This window comes from Gopherus evgoodei, chromosome 13, assembly GCF_007399415.2.
Source record: "Gopherus evgoodei ecotype Sinaloan lineage chromosome 13, rGopEvg1_v1.p, whole genome shotgun sequence".
In the NCBI taxonomy this organism is placed as follows: domain Eukaryota; kingdom Metazoa; phylum Chordata; order Testudines; family Testudinidae; genus Gopherus; species Gopherus evgoodei.
The window spans coordinates 23,048,513-23,064,073 of record NC_044334.1 but is presented as its reverse complement, the minus strand read 5'-3'; the positions used below and the strand labels follow the sequence as shown (position 1 = coordinate 23,064,073).

Genomic DNA, 15,561 nt, shown 5'->3' with positions numbered 1-15,561 from the left:
CATTATTTCTCCAAATTAGAAAGAATTTTGAGCTAATCAGAGTCTTGCAAGAAGATAAGTGTCATGAAGAGATTTTGAACAGAATTTCTAAACTCTCACTTGTTTCTGACTGGTGAGCTGCATCTCCCTCTCAGTGATCTCTCGACGGAGATGGTCAACCTCACTTCGCAGCTGTACTATCTCATCACTGGCCCCAGAGGCCTCATCAAGCTGCTTTGACAGGAAGAAATTCTGATTGTTCAGTTCTGCATTGTCCTCACTCAGCTGGTTCAGCTGTTCTTCCAAGTCTGTAATCACCTAAAAAGAACAAAAGAAGTTTGGGTTACAGGTCAGGGAGTAGAGTTCTGTGAAAGGATGTTTATCCACTCCTACAGCCACATCTTGCTGAGCAAATAGACAGACTGTAGCATTTTTGTCCAATTGAAACATGAGCACAATTGTAATTGCAGATCTTATGAATGGGCATGAGCTTAGCATGGGCAGTCTTTCTTGCTTCTTATAGAAAGCAACTTGAGATACTTTAATTCTGATTTAGCCTAAAAATGTATAAATATGTTGCAATACAATTTATGATTAATTTGGTGGCACACCCTAGAGGTTAGAACATCAGCTTGAGAGCCAGGAGAACTAGGTTCTCTTCCCAGGTCTTCCACTGACTTGCAGTGTGCCTTATGCAAGGCACTTCACCTTGATACCTCAGTTTCCTCATCTCTGAAATGAGGCTAATACTTCTCACAGAGGTTTTGTAAAACAATCTTTAAGATCATTAAATGAGAGGTGCTATAGATGGTACTATTTGGAAAGCTGCTGCCTAGAAATTGCTTAATTCACTTTAACTAAAATCATAACTAGCCATGAAAAGTTATAATTTATGAAGGAACAGACAGTATCAAGACAATAGAGTTATGGATGGCAACATGACAAATATGACGACAGAAAAAGCTTGGCAGCACCACAGATTATAGTAGAAAATTCAGTACTGCCATCAAAGAAAAGCAAGGATTCAACCAGGTTGACAACACCTTGCCTTTATGAACCAGGACTGTCCATTTATTAAACTAGATTGACATCTCATTATGCAAAGTGTGGTTTTTAAAACTATCCCAAAGTTTTAAAAAATTAATAATAAAAATGGAGTATTTTCATACAACTCTCCAGTTTCTGTGAGTGGAAACCCATATGAAAAACTCAAGGGGAGATCAGCAGAAAAAAATTCTGCAACTACCTGTACTACAAGACTAATGCAATTGGGGGGAAGGAGGAAGGGAAATACCTCATACATCTAATCTGAAAACAGCTTAACAGAAAGAACCACAGACCATCATTTAGCACAGTTTGCGTTAAAATGCCCTAAATAGATTCAAGAGGCATTTCCGCACATATGTAAAAATGCTAGTGTATGTCAAGGTAATAAAACACCTTATTAAAAGCAAAACTTAAGATCCCAGAACATTATCTTGTGACATGTTTAGACTTAAATGTTCTGGTTTCCCATGCAGCAGTCAAGGACCTCAATATCTGCAGCAGAGAGTACAGCTCCTTTCAGCTTTTCTGAGGGGAATGCAACCATTTCTTTTTGACTACAGACTCTCTAAAGCATACTCGTGGCAGACTTTCACCATGCCTCTCCTAGATCTAAACCAACAGTACTTGCCTTTTAAACTGTTGGCAAAAAAGACGGACTTAAACTACTCCCTACAGGGTGAAGGGGGGTTCTGTCAACCATTTGTTTAGGGCCAACTCATAAGGTGATTCATACCCTAAAATGCAACATCACTGACTTATATTTTCAATAGTATGGCTGTTACTTTAACACTCCCAATGCTCTACTGAAATTAAATATTTTGTCCTGGTATCACTTATACATCATATAAGTTATTTAGGTACCATGATTGCACCATGAGGACATGTCAGTCTCTACATTGTTAAAAGGGACACCAACTAAGAAATAAAAAAAAATAAAAAACAAAAACAACACTTTTGTCTGAAAATGTAACAGATTTCTGTTATGTTTCAGACCAGAGAAATTCTTCTATTTCCAGTTTGTTTTCTTTGTACATTTGACTGCACCACCAGTCTTATCAGTTTCATCACCTCCCTTATACAATCAATTAGTTTCACTTATAGTTTTTAAAATACAGGAAAAAGCGAGTGTAAAACTGCAAAAATTAGCAGAACAACTCAGTGGTTGGAGTAACACTTGAAACAACTTAATTAATTTTAGTTCAAACTGACTAAATCTCAAGATGATAGCATCGTCCCTTCAGGGCGAAATCTAACCTTCCACTAGAAGTGTGATTTTGATTCATTTCCCCCAGCCTCACCAAAACTAAACCAATCTGCCTGAACTTGGTGATCATATTCCAAAGCAGAACATTTATAGAAAGTTTGAGGCAAATCAGACAAAGTGTTTGAGAGATGAAAGGTTCAAAAATGGAAGAAATGATGTGATCTCATTTCTTGAACATTATTTTAACTCCAAAATGGCTTGGCCTACAAATTTCAAATTTATTTTAATCAGTTGACTTTGGCAAGGAATGATCTCTCTGACTAGGGTTTCTCTTTCCGCAGATGATATGGAGGAAGGGGAGATTTGCTGACAGATTTAATTATTAAAATCAGCTTCCATGTACATTATGGCCCCAATGTGGAGTTTATAAATTCTACATAGCCAAGAGAGTCACAATGGGAGCAGCAGCATGAGGGCAGCCACATGGGGCAGAGCCCAGATTTGGAACAGTAGATGAGAGAGAGCCATACAGGAAGGTGGGAGTCAGTTGTGAGGGAGCTGCCTAGCCTGGAAACCAGGAAGAAGGCAATCATGCAGCAAGGGCTGTTTAGGTTGGACATTAGGAAAAACTTTCTGCCAGGGCGGTTAAGCACTGGAATATATTGTTCAGGGAGGTTGTGGACATACATCATTGGAGATTTTTAAGAGCAGGTTAGACAAACACCTGTCAGGAATGGTCTAGATAATATTTAGTCCTGCTGTAAGTGCAGGGGACTGAACTAGATGATCTCTTGAGGTCTCTTCCAGTTGTATAATTCTATGATTTTGTGTGTGGAGACACTGGAAGCACAGTCTGATAAAAAGGGAGGTTCGAGTCCATACAACTTGCAACCCCACTGAAGTCTTGTAACTGAGAAAATTCTTGAAGTGATAGTAAAATTAAGGAAATTCCCAAGCAAAAAACTATGTTACACTGGAGTTAAATTTGCAAGCAGCAATTAAGGGAAGCGCGCTTAAGAGTACACAGTAGTATCCTTTAGAAACCCAAATGCAACAGAAAACTTCAAAATTCAAAGTTAATATTTATCTATTTCATTAAGTAATACTAAAAAGCATGAAAATGCACTTTCAGGCCACCAAACTTAGCTGTGCCACCCTATCACTATCCACAGAACATCTGAAAGCAAAGAAACAATTCTATCCTCAGACAATGCACATTATCACCACATCTATAATTCTGAAAATTAAGACATGATTTAACTGGACCATGTTAATCTTGTTGAGACTGACTGCACACTACTGCAGTATTTAAACTGAATGCCTCATCGTCTTTACATTGCTACAGTGAATACACCTACCTTTATAATACCATACAGAGTAACCAGAAAATGACATCTCTTCTATGTAAGGCCATGTCTACATCTAAAATTTTGCAGCGCTGGTTGTTACAGCTGTATTAGTACAGCTGTATAGGGCCAGCGCTGCAGAGTGGCCACACTTAGAGCAACCAGCGCTGCAAGTGGTGTTAGATGTGGCCACACTGCAGCGCTGTTGGGCGGCTTCAAGGGGGGTTCCGGAAACGCGAGAGCAAACCGGGAAAGGAGACCAGCTTCGCCGCGGTTTGCTCTCGCGTTCCCCGAACCACCCTGCAAACCGCAGGGAAGGAGACCTGCTTGCTCGGGGTTCCGGGAACGAGAGAGCAAACCGGGAAAGGAGACCAGCTTCGCCGCGGTTTGCTCTCGCGTTCCCGGAGCCACCCAGCAAACCGCAGGGAAGGAGACCTGCTTGCTCGGGGTTCCGGGAACGAGAGAGCAAACCGGGAAAGGAGACCAGCTTGATTACCAGAGGCTTCCTCCTTCCACAGAGGTCAAGAAAAGCGCTGGTAAGTGTCTACATTGGATTACCAGCGCTGGATCACCAGCGCTGGATCCTCTACACCCGAGACAAAACGGGAGTACGGCCAGAGCTGCAAACAGGGAGTTGCAGCGCTGGTGGTGCCCTGCAGATGTGTACACCTTCAAAGTTGCAGCGCTGTAACTCCCTCACCAGCGCTGCAACTTTCTGATGTAGACAAGCCCTGAGTGACCACGTTCAGGACAATTCCCACCAAAACATACAGTTTCAAATGCAAAGTGCTGCCATGCTGTGATATTTCACATAGACTCATAGCTGCCATATCTGGGCCTATAAATTTCTCCAGGGATGGATCAAAACTTAGGTAGCTTAGAGGTCAGGGGCTCAGGATACTGCTGTTTAGATTTACATATCTGACACAGCCATACAAAACTCAAGACACATTCTCCACAGTTCAACTCTACATGCAAAGTATGCCAAGAAAGCAGATTTAGGATGTTCTTCACTGCAGACTGCAAACTTCTTCAAACTTCCATCAAGATGTCTCAGCCATTCACAGAAGCTCCAAATAGGTGTGCAGGAAGGAGGTTGGATGCAGAAAGAAAGAATTAAGATTTTTTGGGTGACCTCAGCAGCTCATCAGTACAGCTACTCTGGGGGTGGTAAAGATCTTAAGTGCAATCTTAACTTGGAATTTTCAGACTAATGTGTGTAGCTTTTCCCCTTTAAAGTTCTGCTCTACTCATCTTTCTCCTTACAACCACCTTGTAGCTAGCAAAAAAGGGTGCATGGAAGGAGAACGAAGCATCCCCCTCAAATCCTAGATTAATGGGGAGGCAAGACAAGCACCAGGATACCCCCAATACACACAAATAGACACAGCCCTGGACCTGAGAGCCACCCCCCTCCCACACCACAGAAGGCCACCCCAGTAGGGAAGATAGAAGTTCCAGAGGTCCTATAGCACACAGTAGTAGAATGTGATAGATCTCAGCCCTGACAAGTGGTTTCAGTGGCTGAGAAAAAGATGATGCCCACCTCCCTCCGCTTTCTCCAGTCGCCTCTGCTATGACTGAGGCACACTTTAGGAGCAGAGGTTGTTTTTCCCACCTACTGGAAAATCACCTACTGCTTATCTTGGGGTTGGGATAATGCCATGGGTCTGAGGCAGTGTGACATGCTGGTGCCTGTGTTTCTCTCCTCCCCATATTAAACAATTGGGGTGGGGGGGCCCAGGGAAGAAGGAGGGAGATCATGTTTGATAATTCTCCTCTTTGCACTATTTGTATAGAGTGTTCCTTGTGCTTATCCAATCCCCAGCAATTGGGCTGCCTCCCCCAACCATGAGCCTCATCCTCTACAGATGATGCCCAAGGAGCCTTCTCCTTCAGGGCAGCAGCTTCCAGAGACCCTAAACTGTAAAGGTCCAACTTGGGCTGCACAACTGACCCTTTCCCATAATTTTTTTACAAAATAACAGATGGGTTACAACACAGCCAAGCAACTGACAGATTTTTTTATGCATTTAACTCAGTCATACCAAAGTTTCTGCCTGGTCATTAGCCTCATGTAACAGTCTCATCTTTTGACAGGTAAGGTTTCCTTGCTATGGAATGAATGTTACTGTATATAGCACCAATGAGGTAAATTCACTCATGTGCATAGTCTCACTGAAATCAGTTCAGAATCAGGACATCTGGTTGAAGTCAGCAGGACTAAACACATAAGTAAAGTTATGCACGTGCCTTAAGGATTTGCAGGATCCGTGTCTCAGAGTCCAATCCGTTCACATGTGTTTACAGGATCAAGCCCTGATAAGGCTAAAGATAACAATAGAAGGTAATGACCAAAAAGTGTAGGTACCATTTTGGAGAGAAGACAGTGGATCTGGTTTTATTAGATTATTCTCTGGCTAAATGGAGATGCGGCACCCACTTAATAAATCAAGATCTTCCATTCTCCTTGCCAAAGTAATAAATAAAAATAGCTTGTAATTGAAAGAGTCCAAAGGTTTAAGATGTTGATTTATATGAAGAAATGTACAGGATTTTATGAACTTGATAGTAATTTATTTAAGGATCTAATTTTTTTCCTAAGTTTTCACAGATATTTTTACTGTCTCTTTACTGAAATTTATATTTATGAAATGCTTACATTACTGCTGAAGCCAACGTAACTGTTTTTGTTGTCTAAAATTATTAAATCCATCAGTAAACCATAAATAAGAGCAAGGTGTCAAAAATACAAACTTCCCTATTTAATTAAATGCATTTTGTTAGTAGAATCCTTCTGACTGTCTTGAAAATATTCGTTATGAATATGATTTCAAAAGTCAAGTGATGCATTTTTGATGTACTGAATCTTTGGAAGCCAGAATTAGACTTTCCCTTTCAGCAGACTTGCTGGATAAGCTACGGATGTGATAAGATATGAGAGAAGTAAAGCAGTTTTTACTGTAATTATGTTATTTCTTATAAGACTAAGAGCAAAGGCTAAGATTTGTTTTTGTTCCTGATGGGAATAGAAAGATATACTGAAGTAAACTGATTAACTCAAGCCTGAATCTATCAGAGAGCAATTGAATATGTAGTTCACACACAAAGCAGGGGCACTTCTAGCAAGAACAAAAGGCTTGCAATACAATCACACAACAACACTCTCTATGCACGAATCCTAAATCATAATAATTTTAAAGTACACAGTCAGAAGAGTCTGACAGTAACCTGACTTGGTTGGAGGGACATGAGTGGACTGAGGGTATAAATAAACCAGAACATACATTAGAAGTGTGAGCTTGCTCTGTGTCCAGACGCCCAGACCTCTAAAGAGTTAAACAACCAGGAGATATCAAAGAAAGTAGATTGTAAGTATCTTTACCTATTATTCTGTACAGTAACTTTTCATTCTACATTATCAAAACCATTCATTCAGTCTTCAGTAATACATTTTCTGTATAATTCATTTTATTTTCATACTTACATTGCTTTGAACTTGGAAGTAAAGTAAAACAAATGCAATGGCCATTATAAAGTTTGACAGCACAGTGCTTCAAGGAAATTCACTCTTGATATTCATCTTGAGGTAACATCCCTTATGAGTAGAGGCCACTAACCCTTACTAGGCTGACTAAAAAGGAATGTGTTTGAATTACAACCCTAATGGATCTTATTTTTAGTTCAGCACAAATTCTGAACTACTGCTGGAACTAGGGGTGCTGCTGCACCCCCAGGTTTGAAGTGGTTTCCATCATATACAGGGTTTACAGTTTGGTTCAATGGCTCTCAGCACCCCCACTATAAAAATTGTTCCAGCTCCCATGAACCACTGTGGTATAGCCTTGTATGTCCACTAAAAAGTTACATCTGCATCATAATGGTCATTACTGAATGAACATGGGGTTGAACCATCAGAGAAAGAGGCATGACAAGAATGCACTGATCTCTCCTTGCTCAATACAATATTATGCTGCCATTTCCTCAATTCTTATGAAGAGAAGAGGGTAGGCTGTTAGACATCTTCTGACATGAAATGAGAGTTTATGCCTATGAACCATTGAGAGAAGTCTTGAGAACTATATTTTTCATTCTCTTGGGTTGCAAACTGAATGTTGTGTTGGAATTTTTATTCATTCACTATTCATTCAGTTGCTGTTTGATTAATTTCTTATTGATGGGGACTGGCTGCTGTATGAACCACCCTTCTAAAGGGCCTAAGATGAACATTACACTTGCAAATCTTTTAATGTGGCATCTCCAAAGTTCACACTGTTCTTGAAACCACGTAGCGTGTTTGGCATCGACTTGTGCCAGTCCTCACTGTTGGAGATTATTGCCCATTCTTACAAAGTCATAGATCAGCCAAATAATGAATGTTGACTTCCTTAAATTAGCTTGCTGTGCAGAAAAGAGAATTTATGGGAATATCCACAGATTATGTGATCTTTGAAGCTGGCCAAATCCAATAATCTGTATCAGTCACTTGCACAGAAAGCTGCTATTTTGTGCTGACAGCAAGACAGAGAACAAGGGAATGAAAAGGAGTATTTACCACTGAAGTAGAAAAAGCAACTGTGGGAATAAGCACTGATAGATAGAAGTACACGTGTGGACCCTCTACCTCCTTGACGGAGAGGACAGAAGGTACAGATAGTCTGAATTTATTTTGGAAGAGGTTAAGCCACAGCAAATTAAGACTAGGCCTTACTTAATTACTCATTTTTTCAAATCAGTGTACACTGGAAACAGAGTAAAAAAATTTCCTGGTCCTGAGGAACAAGGACTACAGATTTGGAAGGTAAAAAAAAAAATTCTGAAAGATGTCCTTGAAAAAATGCATTTCCTTTCTACCTTGCGTTTTCCTACAGCACCTATGACAATGCAGTCAAAGCATGGTGGACAGTTAACTTTGGGGAGAGGTCACTGAGTATGGGAGAGGAATACCCATTACAGAGGTAAGAAGCAATAAGATCCAGCTAGTGGAGGAGAGGTTAGAAAGACTGAAGAGACCTGCCTCCAATTATTACACAGAAGATGGTGGTCAGTGTTTGACACTTTTAGAATTTGTGTGTCATTGAAACATCGATGTCATCATAGTCCACATAGCACCATAAAGAAATAAGAGAAAAAAAAGAGTGCAGATCTGGAAAAACATCTAACGATAAGGAACACAAAATCTAGGACATCTGTCCCATATGAATTAAATGAATGAAAAAACATATCAAAAGATCTCTTGAGTAACAGAATGTACAAGTTAAGAACCTAAATGAGTTCTCTTTGAACAAATTTAACAATGTATTATTCAGAAGCACAGGACTTCTTTTCTATTCAGACAGAGTTAAAACCCTCCTTAAAACCCAGAGTGGCAAGATAGGGCCTTCACTCTGGCCTAGATCTATAATATAGCTCAGGATTTGGACAGGGAGACTTCTCCCTTCCCTTATAAAAGGAAAAAATCTATATCCCACATAATTTTTGCAGCTGCTACACCATTCTTACTAGCTGCACTGCAATGAGATATTTGAATTGACTTCCTTCTCCAAAAAGATGAAGGCAGTGTCAATTTTAAATCAGAATAAAACCTCTAAATTGAGGTTTATTTGAGGCCTAAACAAAATCAGATCCAATCAGGCTAACTCGTGCAAGCCAGAAGCCAATGTCAGGAACAATTGCCATCAAGGAGTAAATGAGTTTGTTTCCTTCCTTATCCTTAATTTCAAAATAATTCAATGATCTGTATTTAATACTCACTGTGCAGCTATTACGAAGGGCTTCAAATTTACGCTGGATTTCATCTCTATGTGCCTAAAGGAGGTAAGAAGTTAATCATCAATTTTTCATACATTAGAATTAGAATCCAACAGCTGTTGCTAAATAAACTGCAGAACAATCTATCAGCAAGCAAAGTTTGGAAGACAGATGTTGCAGGCTATGAAAGCACTCTGTAGTGGCAAAGAACTGATTAAGTCACATCCTACTTAATCAAGGCACGCACATGCTCCCAATTCTGAGCTACTTTAGCAAAATGTACAACAAACTGGATGATGCAAAACATTCCATCTTAAGTGGTCTCCAAGGTAAGTGACCATTTAATGTTAAGTGTGTCCTTCTTCGCTTAAGATAATTTGAGTAGTTTGTTTTTACTTCTGTTTTTACTTCCACATTTGGATTAATACTGCATGTAACATGTTTTTAATACTACATATATTTTAATGATTGCAAAGAAAAGTCTACAATGAAGCACTATGTACGCTTCCACAAACTGCTCTGCCAATCTACCTTAACCCTACCCTGAGGAACTCCTGTTTAGTCCTAAGACTCTCCCAAACCGTGACTAAACTAAATAATGATTTCTTTGGAAGATGGAAGCCAAAGTATTAAAAGCTGCAAAGCATTTTTAAAGAATGAAATAATGCATGCATCATTTTACTTCCTTATTAACAAGCAAAGCATGATAAAGCAAACTTCATGTTTCAGCCTCATGGCCTCTCTCAAGATTCACTCAGGCTGTCAAACTGATTTAAGTTGTGACTAATATCATATGCATATTAAGGCATTAACAGATAAAAGGCTAGTGCACTAGCACATCCGATCACCTTTATTCAAGACATTTTCCTTACAGCCAAGAGACTCAATAGGAAAAGTTGGTCAGCAGAAGTCCAATGTGATAACTAAAACGTTATCTTACCAAAACAGGCAATGCAAAAAAAGACCCTCAAAACAAAAAATATCCCAACCCATTAAACTGGAGTAAAGTGACATGGAGGTGCCAAACTGGAATCTTATGATAGCTGGTACAAAAGCACTACCATTTCACCAGAACAGTTGTGGTAATATCTGCCTAAGCAAGCACAGATCACACACATTCATCTGTTTCATTGGTGTGGTAGGAAGAAATATCAAACACGTCGTCATTCTGTTCGCATGGCAGCTAAAGACTCTGCCAAAATTTTCAAATTTCAGTGGGACCATCTCACGTTTGAGCAAAAAGAACTGTTTTGTATTTGAGATGAACTGCTGCCATGCCCTATTCAGTTACTGTTGCATTTTCCTAGCATATATTACCCAGTATATACCAGTTTAGAACAATTCTGAGTGAATGATCTCCCTCCTCACTCCCGGGATATCCAACAGCATTGGCATACACACACACCAGTCTTCAGCTGAACCCCCTCCCATCTGAATAGTGATAATGGCAGGAATAAGGACTCAAGGAGATTCCCTTTTATCAGATTCTATTGAGCCAACAGACTATTTCCAGCACTCTAAAATAACTGGATTTGAAGGTCAGTGAAGACTGATACTTCGATGAGTGATAGCCGGCAGTTCAAGTAGGAGGTCAGTTATTTCTTTGCCTCCCACAGCATTAGCAAGCCTTCGCAAAGCAAACATTATTTAAAATCCAACAGTTTAAAAGCATCTCTTTTACTCAAAGCAGCAACCAGCAGCATACAATAAAGTGTTCCGTTAACTGGGCAGGGAAAAATCTTTTCCTCACCCCAACCCCTGCTGAAGTTTGTGGAATTCACACACCTCACAAGCGACAGCAAGATCTAAAAGTAGCAATTCTTAATGGAACAGCCTTTGGAGTAAAATTAGAGAAGTAACAACAGTATTTGTCTGATTTTTTTAAAAGAATAGCAGAGTTGGCTAACTTATTATAGAGAAAATACCAGAACATTTGTTATCACGTTCCTTTTGAAACAGCACTACTTTCAACGGTCAAAACAGCAGAAAGTTAAAGTCATACAGTAGAAATAATTTAGTGTGGGGCTTTTAGCTTATCAAGTAAACTGATGACATTTTCACTAATAGCCAATCAGTTTTCACTCAAGTGGACAACAAACAACAAGCATACGTATGTTTTGAGTGACAAAGAACTCTGACGTTTCAGCCGTCTCCATGCCTTCCTCAATTCAAGGCACATTTCATATGTTGCAATGCAAAATGAAACACATACAAAATTTAAGTTAGGACAACCTCAAAATGAATAAGTTAGGACAATTATTATGAAGTGCGCATCAACATTCTGTCAGATCTGCAGGTATAGTTGGCAGTACCAATCCAGAAGTATAGGACTCACCGTGAGAGCTTGAATCTCCTCCTCTGCCTCAGCTGTAGTCTCCTCTAGTTCAGTTTTAGCCTCACGGAGCTGATTCTCTAGGGCTGATCGTGCAGCTTGAAGCCCTGAAATCTGAGATTCTCTTTCCTGGAGGGTCAGCTGCAATTCTGTTAACTGTCGTTTCAATTCCAGCTTTTGTTCTTCATGCTCTAAGCTAACCTGGAGAGAAACAACAGCAGCTGGATATGAGTTAGTAATAAGGAAATGGAGAGTACAGCTGCTATGTTTGTTCATTTCAAACTAGAGGATTGCCTTAGAATTGCACTCTGGGATTACTTGGCAACACTCCAGTCTAATATCTGATTTTTAACTAATCCATCCAAATCTGACCTGAAGCTAACTATCCCCAGGATGCTGCTTCATCCATCACTTGAAAAACACTCATTTGGTTTGAAAAGGTTCAAACATAAAACTATATGGTGTTCTGAAATGAAAACTAGGATATAAGTGTAATGCCAGCTATGTTGCTAATACATATCAAATGTTGATATAAATAATTGTGACAATATGAAAGTTGAAGTATAATTTGTGTGATTATCTTCCATAGTTGCAAGTTAATATACTGCATTTGAGGCTTTGTAAGAAGAAACTATTAATATTACTTTGAATAGATAAGTGTCTTTACATACTGTTCAATTACTTTCATATTTAAACTTCCCTTCAGATTCCTGTTACAGACAGATCTGTCGCTGCACTGATGCAACATATTGGCAGATCCCATTTACCATGGCAGAGTGGAGAAAATAGTTCAAAGAATAAGTTCCAATTTTTCTTCCTGCTGCTTGTTCACTTATATGCCCTCCTCCAAGGATTCCCCTGGGAAAAAGATTATTTTCAAGCTAAAATACTTTAAGCCTGACTCCTTATGTTATTGAAAGGGAATCTGCCCATAATATTGCAGATGTGTGAAAAATAGGCCTGCCAGAAGACCTTACACTGATGTCTAGCAACAACTGGCTAATTAAAGGAATGACATTGGACATCCCAAACCTCTTACCCAGAGTAGAGCTCTCAGTCTTTATTGAGAATTAGAGGAGGGACAGCAAAGAAGGCAAAAAGATATTATCCAGGGAATCATAGGACTTGAAGGGACCTCAAAAGGTCATCTAGTCCAGTCCCCTGCACTCATGGCAGGACTAAGTATTACCTAGACCAGGAGTAGGCAACCTATGGCACACGAGCTGATTTTCAGTGGCACTCACACTGCTTAAGTCCTGGCCACCGGTCCAGAGGGCTCTGCATTTTAATTTAATTTTAAATAAAGTTTCTTAAACATTTTAAAAACTTTATTTACTTTACATACAACAATTTAGTTATATATTATAGACTTGTAGAAAGAGACCCTCTAAAAATGTTAAAATGTATTACCGGCACGTGAAATCTGAAATTAGAGTGAATAAATGAAGATTTGGCACACCACTTCTGAAAGGTTGCCGACCCTTGATCTAGACTATCCCTGACAGGAGTTTGTCTAACCTGCTCTTAAAAATCCCCAATGATGGAGATTCCACAACCTCCCTAGGCAATTTATTCCAGTGCTTAACCACCCTAACAGGAAGTTATTTCCTAATGTCCAGCCTAAACCTCCCTTGCTGCAATTTAAGCCCGTTGCTTCTTGTCCTAACCTCTGAGGTTAAGAATAACAATTTTTCTCCCTCTTCCTTGTAACAACCTTTTATGTACTTGAAAACTGTTATGTCTCCTCTCAGTCTTCTTTTTTTCCAGACTAAGCAAACCCCATTTTTTTCAATCTTCCCTCAAGGTCATGTTTTCTAGACCTTTAATCATTTTTGTTACTCTCCTCTGGAACATGAGGTGATTCCAACCTATTTCTGCCTGTCTGTCCTTTTTATTCGAAAATATAAAAACTTGATTTTTCAAGTCTACAATGGAAAATAAATGAATTATCCAGCTAAGCATATATACTGTACCCATCAACATTATATCTGGGCACTATTAAAGGATGTTCTACAAAAGGATGCAAATAAATTTGGTTCTAAGAAAGTAGGCTGATCTAGAAACTCAGACTCAACCAGTCTAAGAAACAAAAACCCAAAATAGTCATGCTCAGCATCTTCCAGCAAGGACATTTCCACTGTTACAGAAATGGAGCAAAAACTGGGTCATTCAGCTCAAGTCATTACCCTGCAGTGCTGAAAACTAAAACTACTTAATTTTAATTCTCACTGTACTCCTTGAAAGGGGATATGACCAAGTACATCAGTCTGAAAAAGATTAAATTTTCACCTCTCGCAGTCTAGTTTCTAACTCCAGCAGGCGGTTCTTGTCAGTATGGTCCTGAAGACTGATCTTCTCCAACTGCTCTTCCAGTTTTTGGTTCTGGGCTTCTAACTTCCCAGCCTGTGTTTCCAGGTAGAACTTCTGCTGTCTGAGCTCTGAGATCATCTCCTCCTGGGCTTTCCTGATAGGAAAATACACAAGACAAGACATTATCAAGATATATCTTGATCATGTAGTTTAATTGGTATAAAAGTTTCCTGGTAAGCAGAATTTGATCACACCAAAATTAGCTCTTCCTATTTTAAATTTCACATCCCCTTTATGGAAAAAAATAGGGTTTCTTATGTCAGCTTCTGCACAGATTCCCACATCGGTGATTAAACCAAGTATGTGCCTCGAGTAGCTCAGATATCATGGTTTTGCAGGTTGTACATCTGTTTGTACATGGAGAACGGTGAACACCAAACCTTGGAAACCTACAAGAATGCCTGATCAACAACTCATTCTAAGCTGTCGACCTTTTCCTCATCATTTGTTTTTCCATTTGGAAAAAAAAATGGTTCAGTGAATGCTGGGAGCAGGAACTTCCATACATTAGACGTCCATATTAAAAGATCAGAGGAACTGTAACTGGCTTCATTGCATACAGATTAGTTCTGGACTTCAGAAACTTGTTAGGAGTCCAATCTGGCCAACACTTGAGCAAACTTTTGCCCTGACTGAAACCCTGATGTATGCACTGAACACACAATTCCTTGTGCTCCCAAGAAATTCAGAAGCTGGTAACTTCTACTACAGCCAATGATCTTTTTTCTTCTTCTTTTTTTTTTTTTAAACCATGAAGGCTTGATAATTAGATATCCTAATTGAAAAAGAGCTGAAAAGCTCTTTCTGAATAAGTGGTAGCTTCCTACAATCATATTATAATACATTTGAAAACTTTGCACTTGTATAGTGTCTTCCATTCAGATTCTTCACAGAGTTTACAAATATTAATGAACTCATATGCAGAAAAATACTGTGAGATAGGTATTATCCCTCTCCTAGAGAAATTACACGGGTTGCCTGGGATCACATAGCAGAGCTAGAAATAGAACCTAGGTCTTCTGAGTCACAGTCCTGTGCTTTGATAAGAAAAAAAAATCATCCTTCCCCCTTTAACTTCCCTCAACTGATTATTGGCAGCCAGAATTGTCCAAATAGCCAGGGCAACAGTAGAATGAGAAATGACTCTGCCTCCTTCAGAACCAATCATTAGTTTTTTTAGTTACTGATAGAACAAAGGCTAGTTGGATTCCACAGTTCCTTGAAGGCTCTAACTGCCCATATCAATAATGCTCAGTTTAGTAATAGCTTTTGTGGATTCAAATATGGTTCAATTACAGATTTATATGCCTTTTCACAGGTCAGAGTAATGCAGTAGGGTTTGCTAGTTATATCCATAAGATCTACAGTCTCTGCTCAAAAAGAACTCACTTCTCTTAATGACTAACATGACTCACTCTAAATTTGCAGCACGATTACTGACTTGCCAAAGAAATTTGTTTGCCACTCCCTCCCAACATGTGAATATTTGACATAAGTCACAATGGGTAGAATTCTTTTTTTAGCCATCATTA

General features: G+C 39.3%; 1 protein-coding gene across 10 annotated transcripts in view; it reads right to left on the bottom strand.

Moving 5' to 3' along the window:
* CIT (citron rho-interacting serine/threonine kinase) overlaps positions 1-15,561 on the bottom strand; it is a 111,420-nt gene that overhangs the window by 40,504 nt on the left and 55,355 nt on the right. For 9 of the 10 annotated variants that reach the window (XM_030582981.1, XM_030582984.1, XM_030582983.1 and 6 more), the window contains 4 exons: positions 13,949-14,123; positions 11,663-11,860; positions 9,331-9,384; positions 100-297 (listed from right to left, as the gene is read on the bottom strand). In XM_030582981.1, the coding sequence (XP_030438841.1) occupies positions 100-297; positions 9,331-9,384; positions 11,663-11,860; positions 13,949-14,123 (625 nt within the window). The remainder of the gene's footprint in view (positions 1-99; positions 298-9,330; positions 9,385-11,662; positions 11,861-13,948; positions 14,124-15,561) is intronic. The other variant, XM_030582986.1, reaches the window with a different exon arrangement.